This window comes from Malania oleifera, chromosome 5 (assembly GCF_029873635.1).
Source record: "Malania oleifera isolate guangnan ecotype guangnan chromosome 5, ASM2987363v1, whole genome shotgun sequence".
Classification (NCBI taxonomy): Eukaryota; Viridiplantae; Streptophyta; class Magnoliopsida; order Santalales; family Ximeniaceae; genus Malania; species Malania oleifera.
Window position 1 is genome coordinate 111517709 of NC_080421.1, and position 15858 is coordinate 111533566.

The 15858-nt window shown below is 36.0% G+C and overlaps 2 protein-coding genes across 2 annotated transcripts; one reads left to right on the forward strand and one right to left on the reverse strand.

Annotated features, from left to right (window-relative positions):
- Positions 1 to 1247: 1247 nt before the first annotated feature.
- On the forward strand, positions 1248 to 3074 carry LOC131155657 (pectinesterase). Its single transcript, XM_058108930.1, has 2 exons — positions 1248 to 2250; positions 2377 to 3074. Exons 1-2 carry the CDS (start codon positions 1248 to 1250, stop codon positions 3072 to 3074), a joined length of 1701 nt encoding a protein of 566 aa, XP_057964913.1.
- Positions 3075 to 4988: 1914 nt separating this feature from the next.
- Positions 4989 to 5597, reverse strand: LOC131156132 (uncharacterized). The gene has a single exon (XM_058109578.1). The coding sequence runs from the start codon at positions 5595 to 5597 to the stop codon at positions 4989 to 4991; it is 609 nt and encodes a 202-aa protein (XP_057965561.1).
- Between the last annotated feature and the right edge of the window lie 10261 nt (positions 5598 to 15858).

A 15858-nucleotide genomic window follows, 5' to 3' on the forward strand; every position in this document is an offset into this window, starting at 1 on the left:
AGAGGGAGAAAGAGAGTTGGCGAGAATCAGCAAGGGGGGCATTCTCTGATTTCAATTGAATTGAAATCAAGAAGCTTAAGAGGCTTCCTGATTTCACTTTTACTTTAATATATATATCACTTATTGAGGGAATAGGTTCTCGTTTTTTTTTTTTAGATTCGATCATAATTAAAATTACTCTTTTGTTTTGTTTTTCATTGTATTAAATTTAAATGCTTATTGCTTTCATCTCCATTAAATCAAGACAAAGTGTATTGTACTTACCAGATACCATATATGAATAATGAGACTAATATTTGTATGAAGCAGGAAGCATGAAAATCAAATCTAATTTGTATGAATAATGATTCTACTTATTTGGTATACAAAAATAGAATAAAATGAAATAAAATTATTTTTTATAAAATCACTTATTCACCATATAATTTTTTATTTCGCACATCAAGTTATGATGGTTCAGATGGTAAATTCAAGACTTTCAAAGTCAAAGAAACGAGATTTAAGTCTTGCGAGACTATGACTTTCTATTTGAGATAATACTTTAGTATTTTAGTATATAAAAAAAAAAAAAAAGGTAGAAGAATGGGTGCATTATCCGGGTGAATTAATAGAGTGCCCAAAGAATCTCCAATACCATCATTTTAATATATATATATATATATATAAATCAACCCCTACATTGCACCACTCATTAAGAATCAGAGTTGAGGCCTCTTGTTTTATTTGTTAGAGACGTGAGGGTTAAAAGAAAACAAAAAGCACTGAAATTCTAAAATTAGCTCGGACGTTGGACCGAAAGTTGGTGTTAATTATGGGCAAGAGGATGGATGGAGGAATGAGTTTTAAGTAAAGAAATTTTCCTTCCTATTAACAATAACCAATCCAATCCAATCCAATCGATCTGTCCCTAATCTCAGTAGGTAGTAAATATAGGCACCTCCGATGTCTTTGGGCACAATGAGTTAAGTTAATTGAGGACCAGGTCAAAGCACGGTCAGAAACTCCGACGTACGTCCAATACTAACCCATTCCATGCAGGGACAGCCCTACGTGCTTAATTTGCCATGCACGTACCTTACCTAATTTAAGGCAGCCCACCTTCTATAAAACCACACCGCCGAACTCCACCAATAAATCCATCCTCTGTTAAAGAGGGAGAGGTATTCAATCTACTCTCTCTTTAATTTTCCAGCCATTGTCGTTCTCCCTCCGTCAATTAATCGGTCGGGGAGGCGAAGCTAATCAAAATGGTAGGAAAAGTAGTCGTAAGTACTCTTTCCGTCCTCCTCGTGGTGGGTGTGGTGATCGGCGTCATTGTCGGGATCCATAGCCGCTCCAGCAGCGGCTCCTCCAACGTCCAGGAGTCGCCGTCGATGAAGGCAATCTCCTCCATGTGCGCCCACACAGATTACAAGGACGTCTGCTCAAACAGCCTCGAGCCCGTGGCACAGAACGCCAGCGCCACCCCAAAGGACTTCATCCAGGCCGCCGTCAAGGCCACCATCGACGAGGTCAAGGCCGCCCTCGAGAAGAGCGGCTCCTTCGCCAATGCCTCCGACGGCTCCCGTGACAAGATGGCCGTCGAGGACTGCAAGGACTTGCTTCAGTCCGCCGTCGCCGAGCTCCAGGCGTCCTTCTCCTCCGTCGGCGATGCCCAGATGCACGCCCTCAACGACCGCGCCGATGAGCTCAAGAACTGGCTCAGCGCCGTCATCTCGTACCAGCAGTCGTGTATCGACGGATTCGACAAGCCAGAGTTCCAGAAGTCCGCCTCCGATGGCCTCTTCAACGCCACACGTCTCACCAGCAACGCCCTCGCACTCGTGTCCGAGATATCGGAGATTCTCTCCGCCTTCAATATTCCGATTAACATGGACTTGAAGGCCTCCAACTCGCGCCGACTTCTCGGTGGAGACATCGGGATGGGCGAGAACGGGTTCCCGACCTGGATGTCGGCCGCTGACAGGAAGCTCTTGGCGGCTGGTCCGCAACAAGTGAAGCCCAACGCTGTGGTGGCAAAGGACGGGAGCGGGCAGTACAAGACCATCACGGCTGCTCTGCAGGCGTACCCCAAGAACAATAAGGGAAGGTACGTGATTTACGTGAAGGCTGGCGTGTACGATGAGGAAGTTATGGTGGACAAGAACATGGTTAACGTCTTCATGTATGGAGATGGGCCGAGGAAGACCATTGTCACAGGACGCAAGAGCTACACTTCTGGTTTCAGCACTTTTAAGACTGCCTCCTTCTGTGAGTCTTCCATCTTTCTTAATGACTTAAATTTTTGCATGCCCGCACGCATGGACATGCATTTTGTTCTTTATAATTAATTGTATGCGTAAATAATTAATATGTTATATGTTTATGTGTACGCAGCCGCCGTTGGAAATGGGTTTATCGCGAAGGCAATGGGATTCAGCAACACCGCAGGTCCAGAGGGACACCAGGCAGTGGCACTCCGAGTGCAATCCGACATGTCTGCCCTCTACAACTGCCGCATGGACGGGTACCAAGACACCCTCTACACCCAGGCTCACCGTCAGTTCTACCGCAACTGCGTCATCTCCGGAACCGTCGACTTCATCTTCGGGGACGCCGCCGCCGTCATCCAGAACTCCCTCCTCATCGTCCGCAAGCCCATGGACAACCAGCAGAACGCCGTCACGGCCCAAGGCAGATCCGACCGCCGCGAAACCTCCGGCATCGTCATCCACAACTGCAGGATCGTCCCGGAGCAGAAGCTGTTTCCGGTGAGGTTCAAGATCCCCACATACCTGGGCCGCCCCTGGAAGGAGTTCTCAAGGACGGTGATCATGGAGTCGACGATCGGCGATTTTATCCAGCCTGCTGGGTGGATGGCTTGGGACGGCGACTTTGCTCTGAACACTTTGTTCTTCGCTGAGTACGCTAACAGAGGACCGGGAGCCAGGACCGACCGCAGAGTGAAGTGGAGAGGGTACAAGGTGATTACCAACAGGAACGAGGCTGCTCAGTTCACTGCCGGTCCCTTCATCAACGGGAACCTGTGGTTGAGGACCACCAGCTTTCCTTACCAGCTCGGCTTCAGGGCCTGATCGGAGAAGATCGAAGTTAAACGACGTCGTGTGTGTGTGTGCGTGCGCGTGCGTGCATGCATGCTTGAATGTGGTAGTCTATATCTGGCAAGAGGGAGTGAGATTGAGAGAGAGGAAATGCGTTTACGTGCATGGATGAGATCAATAGAGATTGAGAGGTGAGGAATATCATATACACATATAAATGAGAATGGAATATTGGGAATTGGGAATTGGTACGTAGGGTTTGTCAATGCTTGTAATGTAGTGGAGAGTGCGTGCATGCATGCATGGTTGGTGTAGCTTTTGGCATGCAATTTAGAAAAGGATGGAAATTCCGACCACATTTGATGGCTGTCCACATGAATTATATATTAATTTATATATTATATGATGAGTATCATTTGTTTGAACTTGAGCACTAGTCATATACATGTTTACAAATATATAATTAATAAATCATGTTAGTTTTTTTTATTTGGTTTAAAGATTGGAAAATAGAATTAATTAGCTTGAATAATAATATTAATAATTTAAGAGTGATGACTTAAGTGAAATTTCAATATTTTGAAAATTTATAACAATGTTTGTGCTATAAAGTGTCTATATTCAAACTGCTTACTTAGTAGCTAGGAAAGTTCATTAAATAGCCTAAAAAGTGAGTATTATTAATTGAAAAATTATTCAATTAACTCAATACCCTTTCTCTAGTTATATATACTTTATTTTTGTTTGTTTTTTGAGATATGGAGAAGGCCAAGGTTAGAATTTAACATCTCCTATGTTAATAAGCTTGCGTTGTATGTGCAATCTAAATGATTGATTTTTGAACACTTATAACATAAGCCACATAGTGCGTCAACGAGAAAGAGTGAATTAGTTACTGTGGGGAGTAATATAAGGGATAGGGATAGAACTAAAATAACTTGTAATGAGATAATAAGTAAGTATTTAATAGCCTTAAATTTATCAAAAGAAATGGTCCATAATTGTATAAATTAACGAAAAATGATTCATATAACCAATCCCACCTAGTGGGACTTAAGGCTTGATTTTATTGTTGTTGTTATTGTAAATTATTTGAAAAAAAAAAAAAATCTAGGTCGTATTCAAGTGTAAAAAATAATTTTAATTTTATTATATTTTTTAAGTAATTATAATTAAAAAATCAATATTATTTGCAGTATCTTTCACATTTGCATAAGAGAGTTGGAAAACTTATCTTTACTATGTTTTAGATTTTCTTCATAAAATGAAAAATAAAGTAATATTTTTTTGTGATTTTTTGAAAATCTCTTGAAAATAAAAAATGATAAAAAAAAAAAAAACACTCTTTTCCAGAACAAATTGGCCCTTAGTAAACACAATGCCTATGGCATCTCATTAATCCTACGTTTTGATCAGAATCTAACGCAGTAGGCATCTTCACATTTATTGGAATAAAAAAGATTCCTTAAAACATGGGCATCTCATTCCTCGCATCTCTTAGGGATAATTTAAAAATGATAATTTAGTTATTAATATTTACACAACATACATTACCAGTCTCAATTATTTCTTGGTTTATCGGATTATTTCAGCATCGAATTTTTAAAAGGTATTTAAGTGTTGCTTTTTTTAAAAAAAAAAATTATGATTGTTGAAAATTTTAATTATGACATGGGTTTATATTCTTAGTAATTTTTTCTAAAAATATATTTATTGACTGCTGCCTCAAACATGTTATCCTTACTCGCCCACCTAACTCTTCCTTCGTGATATGGGCGACTTTGTTTCATTTGGGTCTCTCCCTCTTTATTTTTCCTAGTCCACTTCTTCCTAGAACTCTACTTAGTCCCTGTACTTTTCATCCTACCCATCTTGAGTGATCCCTTAATTCGCTCCCCTGTGGTTACTAAATCCGCAAAATTTTGAGGAGTACTCCCAATAAGATGGCTAAAATAGGGGGTCCTTGAGTGTATTAACAAACAAGGAGATGGCCTCCCTATCCTCCACTAGAGGGTGCACTTGTACTGCAACCTCCCTCCAACAGTAAGCATACTCTTTAAATGTCTGCTTGTTTTCTTTTTCATATTTTGCAAGGTCAACTTGTCTAGGGCCATTTCGATAATATGCTTGTACTAGGCTATAAAAGCCTGAGCTAGATCCTTCCAGGTGCAGATCTTTGCTCGCCAACTGGATGTACCATCTTATGGTTGCCCTAGTCAAGCTGTCCTGGAAGCAATGGATAAGAAGTTTGTCATTATTAGAATATGCTACCATTTTGTGGAAATACATCCTTAAATGAGTCAAGGGACACCTAGAGCCATTGAACTTCTCAAAATCTAGAACTTTGAATTCCGGGGGTAAAACCACATTTGGCACCAAGCATAGATCGAATGCATCAACCGATCCAAACATATTTGTTCCCTCTATTGCCCTCATGTGTTCTTCTAGCACCTCATATTTGCGGTTAAACTCCAAGCTTGGAGTTTGCTCCTTGATTGTTTCTCTAATTGCTCCTTTTTCTCCAGTATCAGTAATCACAATTGGCAGTGTCCCCATTGATGGGAATCTTGACACTAGTATAGTTGGGATGAATGGTTATGCACTAGGACTAGGACTAGTTGCCACGTTTGTTGGTTGAGCTAGAGGATGATTATCAATAGGTATAAACCTAGGTGGTCCAAAATTTGCACTGCTTTCCCTTTACTTATAGTGGTCAACATGTAACGACCCGAAGAATAAGGGTATTTAAATAATAAAGGGAGAGAAATGGAAACAGTAACAGAAGGAGGCAGCTAACTTCGTCGACAAACGCTTCACGTTCGTTGATGACATTACACTTTGGGATGTAATGACTCAAGAGAATCTATTAGGTCCTCGTCGACGAACAAGGGGGTTTCGTCTACAAGGGTACAAGAGGGTCTCATTGACGAAGACAAGTTTCATAGACAAGAAGATACCGACACTACAAAAAAATAAGGTTATTAGTGATGGTGTTGAATTAGTCGCTATATCTGTTGTTACTAATACTTATTAGTGACAAATTTTTCAAACCGTCACTAATAATATAGTATTAGTGACAGATTAAAACCGTCACTAAAAAACCTAAGCCTGTCACTATAAATTCTACACCAGCTCGATAAAAAATCGTCACTAAAGCCATAGTATTAGTGTTGGTTTTAAATTCGTCACTAATACTCTATTATTATTGACGGTTTGAAAATCGTCACTATTGCTCACAGGCAACTATTAGTGACGATTTTCAAACAGTCACTAATACTATAAAATCATCACTTATAGTATATTATTACTGACGGTTTGAAAACTTTCACTAAAACTCTTAAAAAAAAAAGACAATTATTAGTGACGGTTTTGAAACATTCACTAATACTTAAATTGGACAATTAGTGGTGATAATTTTAAAATTGTCACTAATAATTTTAAATTATTTTTTTTTCAATTATTAATTCCTGTAAAAATCTGTAATTACATTTTCGTATACGTAACATTAAACCATAATTGTTAAAAAATTCATAAATTATTCAAAATTCTAATTATAATTCAAATTCAAATTTAAAGAAAAATACAAATGTATTATACAAATTCAAATTCAAATACAAATATATTGTACAAATTCAAATTTAAATACAAATACATTATACAAATTCAAATTCAAATACAGAAATTTCATCTGTTCAGATAACAAAAAAAGTCAAAAGTTGTGTCCGTAGTGCATGACATTGTGACGGTTGCAAACCCTACAAATTAAGAAAGTAAAAAAATTAGTATATGCTTTTTAAAAAATTTTGGCAGCATTTCTCTTGTAAATATGATATTTTCCATAGAGATATGCTCCAAACCTAGGTATTTACAACTAGTAATGAATTTTACGTGTGCACAAGAGTTTCATATAATAAGCATTAAATAATGTAACATATTCATGCATCTCATAAACAATATATATCAGAATATAGTTCTATAAAAAAATAGAATGTGATGTTTATGGTTTACATGACTTCCATAGGACTCTAAAACAACTATAATAATGAAATAATGCAAATGAGTCCATGATTGATAGAGTTTTCACTTAGCATATGTAAAAGTAAATTTAGAGATGAAGTTCAAAGTTTATTTAAAGTTCACTCATTCTTTCAAAAATATTTTAACATTCAGCACACTATAACCATTTGAGCATATGATATATGACTATGATTATTTTGGAAAAAAGTCAACAAATTTTCGATAGCATGCCGTCTATAAATTGAACATTTTCCAAACTTGCAAGTCACAAAAGCATGCAATTCACATTATTTTTGCATCATACAGATGTCATTTAGATTAAGACATGCAACAACCTAAAAGAATCTACCAACAAGCAATACACATTACTGTATCAACCATGCAGGTGGTGTTCCAATCAAGCATGCAGTCCTAATGTCCACTACCAGCATGCAATTCACAAGATATATCAATCCAAGCATGCAGTCCAGAAGTTAAATCATCTATTAAATTGAAGTTAGATATATACCCATCTCTAGCTGCAATGAGGTCATGAATGACAGAGAAGGGTGACGAGGCCGTGGATGGTAGTGGCTACATCAACGATTCTTTATCTAATTTACCTGAAGTTTCTTTTCAAAATTGATTTGAAATGCGATAAGCCTACTTATGTAGACAAAATGAATTTTAACCTTTCATCTGATAGTTTGTCTCTTATAGTTAAGGTATGATTTAAATATTAATTTTATTTCTCTTGAATCTTGATGCCCTTCTTGCGGTCATTGCATCCATAATAAGGCAAGTGGATGAAAGGAAACCTATTAAATGAAAGGCTAAAATTCATTTTGTCTACATGGGCAGACTTATTGCATTTGAAATCAATTTTGAAAAGAAACTCCGGGTAAACTAGATAAAGAATAACCATCCACCCACTATAAGAGTACGTGAACCTCCCGATTTTTACCTCCATGTCCATCATAAACTCCAAAGAATGAAGTGGAAGCATCTAGAATAGGATATGCAACATGCTAGCAAATCAAACATTTATAGTCAATAACAGAATATTCATACTATTAGTAAAGAGTTAACACAGGCATTATCACACAAGTTCCAAAAAACCTTTAGGTCAAGAAAATGATTATTTAATTGTGACATTGCAAAGATTGTGGCATTTCTAAAGAAATATGTGCTAGTGGCTTCTAGATCTCCATGCTTCCCCACACTCATTATGGCTCTTGATTTGCCACCAGCAATACTAAACTAATTGCAAACTTATTAATTGATTTTTGGAACTATAACTCCACCTAAATTTGTTCTTGTTCTAGCAAAATTTATACAGGTATTCAAACAATAGCTTCTTGTCCTAATTACATTTAAATATTTAGAATTGATAAAAAATAAAAAAAGCAACATTGCCTTGCATATTTCCATTAAGGAAAATAAATGATATATTAGTTCATATCCATGAATAGACAACCCTAGCTTTAAAAAATTTCGATGAAATACCATTCCTGCCTAGCAAAAAAAAAAACAATAATAGAATTGAATACCATTCTCAAGTAGGTAGATTCTTGCTCCTTCCAAGATTTTGCAAATAGAGCACACAGATCAGAAGTCCATCCAAGAAAGTCCCTCCATTCATTGTATATACACTGCAAATGATATGCCCACTATCAAAATTAGAAGTTATCAAAAGTAGACCTAAAATTATATAACAAACCCTTCTCAATGACAGCAAAATCTAAGCTAAGAATAGCTAAATTATGTCTCCTTGACCCTTTTTACACTTTTAGGAAACATTTGATAATGTTGTTTGGTCCTAAAGTATTATATACTATCAAATAAGGCAATTGTCTGGGGATGAAATGATGTAAACAAAAACTAAAATTTCATGAGTTGAGCCATAAAGTTAGCTACTAACGAAAACATTAATGATCCTTAAAAGAATAGAGCATGAAAAAACAATGGTCCTGCATACAAAATAAAGTAGAATTGACAGAAAAAAATATATTACCAATGTAATTTCCTTGATTTTTTTATTTCATTTTCCTTTCCTTCGTCTAGTTCATCTTCTAATTCATTTATACCTCGTGTTCAAACACTATTATATAAATTTAAAATACAATATACCCATTACTATTGAATAGCAAAAATTTTAAAAATGCTTAAAAAATGTATATATTTTTATGCAAGATTTTAAATTCATTCATTTCAAATTATGATCTCAAAATTGCCTTTAGACAAATCCCAATGGTATAGAAAACAAAATAAATAAAAATATTAAAAACAAAAACAGAACACACCAACCCCTTTAATTGTCAAAAATACAAAGCCTCTTCCTTAAGACTTTGAGAAAATACCATAACTTTTCTTTGCTTGTGAACTAATGATGCTCATACCTTTTGCCTTTTGATTACCTAACCTGCTTCATAACGCAATATAGTTATCTTAATAATAAATTTATCACAAAAAAAGAAAGTTCTTGTTATATTTTTTTTTAACAAAAACACTCCGGAAGGAAGGTAAAAGCATTGCCTTTGAACCAGGAGATAAAGAGATCTTCTGGTTTAATTATGTGTGGAAGGTTATTCCAATTGCAATGAACTGTGAAAAAGGTGGGTGCGTGGGCTAGATGGAAGAATGGAACTGGCATAATTTCATTTGTACATTCGGGTAAGCCTCCCAAAAAAAAAAAAAAAAAGCCTTCCAACTAAGCAAAGCAAATAACCCAACAGCTTCCAAAATTTGCAGCAACTTCAAAAATGCAAATCAATGACCTAGTTGCAAGCTAAAATCTCACCTTTAACCAAGATGCAATGAGCCAATTCTTATTAACCATGGAAATGGTCAAGCACTAGAGGGTGGCAGCGACGGGTGGAGACAGTGTGGGCGGCAGCGACGGGTAGAGACGCTGTGGGCGGCGGCGACAGGTGGAGACGCTGTGGGTGACGACTTAAGGAGCAAGGATGAAGGGGCAGGAGTGAGGAGGGAGGGGTAAGAAGGAGGAGGGAGACGACAGGAGGGAGTTGGGGATTTCAGATTTTGAGGAGGGATGGGCAGAGATGCGGGTTAATTAGGAAGAAATTTTAGATTTTAAGCATCAATAACGGTTTTGGAACCGTCATTAATACCCTATTATTAGCGACGGTTCTCCCAATCTGTCACTAATGCCCTTATCTAAATTTCTTTTATATTTTTTTAAATAAAAACACTATTAGTGACGGTTTCAAAACCGTCACTAATACCCTATTATTACTGACGGTTCTCCCAATCCATCACTAATACCCTTATCTAAATTATTTTTTATATTTTTTAAATAAAAACACTATTAGTGGCGGTTTCAAAACCGTCACTAATACCCTATTATTAGTGACGTTTCTCCCAATCCGTCACTAATACCCTTATTTAATTTTTTATATATATTTTAAATAAAAACACTATTAGTGACGGTTTAAAAACCATCACTAATACCCTATTATTGGTGATGGTTCTGCCAATTCGTCACTAATACCCTTATCTAATTTTTTTTTAATATTTTTTAGATAAAAATACTATTAGTGACGGTTTCAAAACTGTCACTAATAACCTACTACTAGTGACAGTTCTCCTAATCCGTCACTAATACCCTTATCTAAATTTTATTTATATTTTCATAAATATTAGTAGTGACAGTTAGTTAATTATCATTAAAAAGTGACTTTTAGTGACGAATTTAATCCATCACTAATACCCTAGAATCATTGCTAATATTTTTTCAGAAAAATTTTCGCACAAAAATTGTTTACCGCGCAATTTTTAGTGATGAATGTATTAGTGACAGTTTTAGAAGTATCACTAATAGTGTTGTATTAGTGACAACTGCTAAAACCGTCACTAATGCCTACACTATTAGTGACGGTTCTTAAAAACCATCACTAATACCAACTTTTAGTAATGAAATTGAATTCATTACTAAAACTAGTTTTTTTGTAGTGTGAGAGAGGATTTTTGGAAGTTTGAAATTCGTTGATGAGGTCCACGTTCGTCGACGAACTTTCTTCAAGACTCGTCAACGAGGTGATGTGTCTCGTCGATGAATTCAGTTCTATAAATAGCTGAAATTTGGATTTTTATGCAGCAAATTCATAGAAACTCTCTCTCTCTCTCTCTCTCTCTCTCTCTCTCTCTCTCTCTCTCTCTCTCTCTCTCTCTCTATCTCTCTCTCTCTCTATCTCTCTACAATCTCTCCCTCTTCTCTCTTTGATTTCGGTCTCGTTAGCTGCAGGATCGATGATCTGAGGCCACCACGACGCTCCTGGGAAAGTCCTCTTCAGATCTGCTAGAGTGGATCGTCGATGGAACGGAGTTGGATTTCATCTGAGATTCAAGGTAAGACTTTTTTGTTGAAATTTGACTTTCCAGTAGTTGTATGAAATGTTGTAGATGTAAAAATAGTGATATTTTGTTCTAAGATATATGATTTTCAGGGTGTTGAGTGGAGAACCCTGCAGGTGTAGGACCCAACATAATAGAGGATTTTTAGCAAGAATCAGGTAAGGAAAATATGCTATGCTAGGCAAAACTAGTATGATTTCAGTATGAATTATATGTTTTTACCAGACTATTATTTCACAGTAGGAATTTATACAGTTTATCAAATAAGTTTAAAATATTTTAAATTACTGTATGGCATGAGAATATGGATATACTATAGAAACATGTTTTTACAGTATTTTCAAGATTATGTTTTACAGAATATACAGATAGGGAATATGTTTTATAGTATTTTCAGACTACCATAATTATACAGTTTTCAGTACCATGACATATAGTTTTACAGTTCATTTCAGAAAAACAGTTAATACAGATACAATTTATCATAGCGTCATGGTTAATACAGATATTACAAAATCATGGTAAAACAGATAGATTGTTTATAGTAATGTATTATTTAGTATCAGATCCTGATGGACCATTACAGATTTCAGAGCATGGTACCGTTGCTATATAAAGAATAGAGTGCAACCACCTATTTAGATAATACGTGGTAAGTAGGTTGATCAAATGCCCACGTGTGGACAGGCTCCCCATCAGATATGGGTTAAGAAGGGCTGATCAGACTAATGGAGTATAGTGGTTTATCCTGGTCAATCAGCTAGGATAGATCCCGCCTACGGACCGCACAACCCTACCATGAGGGGTTAAATCATAACATACAATTATCCATCTAGGTAAGTTTTCAGCTATTATTATGTATGTACAGTTTCATAGAAACAGGGAATATATGCATATATATATATATATATATATTAAAAGTATTATGTATAAAAACCTAAAATACAGATATGTTAAGCAACATGGGAAAGGTGGTGGTTATATAATTTGTACTATATTTATAGATTCAGTTATACATGATTATATAGAAACAGAACTTCATAGTATTGTAACTCATTTGCCACACACTAGCAATAGCATATTTCGTCTTACTAAGCATTGGCTCATCCCATTACTTTAACAATTTTTAGGTGATCCAAATAGGAGAGCAGATCAGGCTCACAAATAGAGGGGCTTCAGTACTACTCTGTCAGTAGAGTGAGTATTTTTGGGAGTATTTATGTATAATCCTAGCCCAGTTAAGGGTATTTTGGGAAACAACCATGTATGTATATTTTGGGGAACATTTTAGTACTCTGGTATTGTATATTTTCTTGATTGTGTTTATATGAATTCCACTTCTCGTTACTTAGGTTGATGGTTTGGTTTAATTTAGTAGGTATCAGAGCATTATAAATTTTACAGTATAAAAAAAAAAAAAAAAAGAACTGGAACATCCTGACTTACCTCCTCATGACTCTGAACCAAGCCCATCATGTGGTTTTCCATTTTCTTACCTATAATCCTGGCTTTTATTTTGCTATTGTAAGGATGCTTTTGTTGCCCAATATTGAACCCTTCAAGCTTTTCTTGGTTGATTCTATTTTTCTAAAAATTGACCTTCTTTAATGAGTGTATAACCATGAACGCATAAATTGTTGTATTGAACCATATTTGCACAACGGAATAACAATGTAGCAATCAGTGAAAATCGAATATAGGACACACCCACGAAATGTATATTAAAGAAAAATTAACAACACAAGGAATTACGTGGTTCGACAATGCCTACACGAGAGCAATCAGTAAAGTACTTTACTATCTTGGTGTCAAAAGATACTTACAATGATCTTCCTACAATGAATAAACACCCATAATGCTGTATGTATAAAGTTTCTGGAGGGTCTCCCCCCAAACCCCAACCAACTTAACGTCAATTGTTCAAAATTCAAAATTCAAAAAATTGTGTTGGGTTCCCGAGTCAAACCGTCGGTGAATTGGGCCAAACCATCGACAATTTTAGACAATGTTAATTTTCTAAATTTTGGTGCCAAACCGTCAATGGTCCTAGTGAAACTGTCGACGGTTTCTCTGCTGCTCCTCAGCACTTTGATTTTCCACTATGTCTTCTCCTTTTACATGCATCCTATCAAATATATGAGCCACATATCACAACAATCTCCACCTTGACGAGTATACGCCTCTTAGGAGAACTCGAAAACATAGCCCATTGCTGCTCCTTGACCTGATGTTAGGTTGGGGATCATCTCCCTTCTAGCACTTGGAGACATGAAGCAATTCCAAATAATGCTTGAAATTTTCAATGGTAACCGACTTTGTCAAGATGTCCATTGCGTCCTTAGATGTGTGAACTTTCTAAAGTATAAGTTCACCTAAAGAGATCAATTCCCAGACCCTATGAAACCTTACATCAATATGTTTGGTTCTAGCATGATACACTTGATTCTACGCTAAATAGATGACATTCTGACTATCACAATGTGAAATTATGTGTAATCCCAAGAGGGGGGGGGGGTGAATTGGGTATTTTAAAATCCTTTAGTCTTTAGATTTTAATTTTTGAAGAACTTACAATCACACACTCACAAACTAGATGACAAGCAATTCAGTATTCCTCAACTTATCAATTTAATGTGTGATTTTATCATGCATACAAGATTACTCAATTACTTAACATACACAACAAACAAATAATTAAGTGCAAGTGGAAATTAAAAGAGTTAAAGGAAGAGAGATGCAAACACGATTTTTATGAGACTCAACCAACCTGGCCTACGTCGTCGCCTTGGGTAAACTACCCAAGAATTCCACTATACTGCTCCTTAACTTGCGACAAAGTTTCACGTTACACTTCGCTGCTTACAAGAGACATAACTATCTCCTACTCCGCTACTTACAAGAGGTGTAGCTTCCTCCTCACGAGTCACAAACTGAACCATTATTACAATAGATGAATAAAATTCCTAAACACTCAAATGCTTCTCAACAAGCTAATGAGTACAATAAAAGCCCTAAACACTTTCACAAGATATAATATGAAGCTCAGATGCAGTATGTGATTTTTCCAATGATGTATAAAAATTGTGATCTTTATACAAAATATATAAATAAGATGCTTCAAAGATCTAATGCTTATTCAATATTTCTCCAAACAAAATAATTTCTTAAAGATATATGCTTTGAAGATCCTAAACTTTTCTTTTTAAATAACTCTCGCAAGAAACAATAAGCTATCCTTTGAATAGAAATATCACTTTGAATATCACAAAGATTCAAACTTTTTGCTTTCAAGCATAAAATCTTTTGAATTAAAAATATAACTTTGAATATCACAAAGATATTAACTTTTTACTTTCAAGTAGAAAATCTTTTGAATAAAAAATATAATTTTGAATATCACAAAGATGTAAGCCTTAGAAAATTTTCCCCAAAATCTTTTTCAAATAAGTATATAGAATATTCACATTCTTGTTCCCCAAAAAGATATTAAATAAAAGAATACTGGAGTAGATGGGCTTATAAAAAATATAGAATTGAATGCTCAACAATAAGTTTAATCAAACCTCAAGACCAAACCAATTTTTCGTAATATGATGAATGTAAGCACTTGGATCTTGAAGATGATGTTGATGAATGCCCAAACTTGATATGAATACTTTGGAATGCAGGCCAAGTTTTGCAACAACGTTCAAAGCTCTCAAGAAATATGCAAAAAGTGATGACCTAGGGTTTAGAGTTTGTATTTAAGTGTTCTCGCAATCTAGAAGAATTCTAGCCGTTAGATCATTTAAAATAAAAGATTTTCATCCGTGTCCACGTTGAAACGCCGTTCTGCACTATGAACTCGTCAACAAGTGTTCAATACTTGTTCGGCGACCAAACCAGGGGATTCGTTGACGGGTGGACTATCTGAGATTTTTGAGCTTCCAGTATTTTCTTGTCGATGAGAGCAAAGCATTCGATGATGAGTGGCCTTCAGTCATTCGTCGATGAGACTAGGGGAATCGTCGACGAGCTGCCTATTAATTAGCCCGATACAACCTAGGTCAATGCATATGAATATGTCAAGAAAAACATGCATCCTAAGGGTAGTTTATATATTAATTTGAGCTTCACATCATATCTTATGAGTTATGCAAACACAATCAAACCTAATATGAATTACAACTGAAAATATGGATTGCCTTTCTCCTTTTGCTCTTCGGCTTCCATGGTTTTGAGCCAAGTGGTATGTACTTCATGTTCCTCGTGGCTTCCATATCGTGCTTAGCCTCCGTGCATGCTAAGTCATGATCCTGATCAAAATCTCAAATGCACAGGTAAAATACCAAGTGATTTGTCATTATCAAAACAGGATTGGACTCATAGAGTCAACAATCTTTCCCTTTTTGATGTTGACAAATACACGAGCAAAAATGGGTTAAGCCTAATAAGGCCTCCCTTATGA

Bases quoted from the DNA above. Each gene is read 5' to 3' on its own strand.
- LOC131155657 (XM_058108930.1), top strand. From the start codon at position 1,248: ATGGTAGGAAAAGTAGTCGTAAGTACTCTTTCCGTCCTCCTCGTGGTG. The intron at 2,251-2,376 runs GTGAGTCTTCCA...ATGTGTACGCAG, and splicing joins TTTTAAGACTGCCTCCTTCT to CCGCCGTTGGAAATGGGTTT.
- LOC131156132 (XM_058109578.1), bottom strand. From the start codon at position 5,597: ATGGGGACACTGCCAATTGTGATTACTGATACTGGAGAAAAAGGAGCA.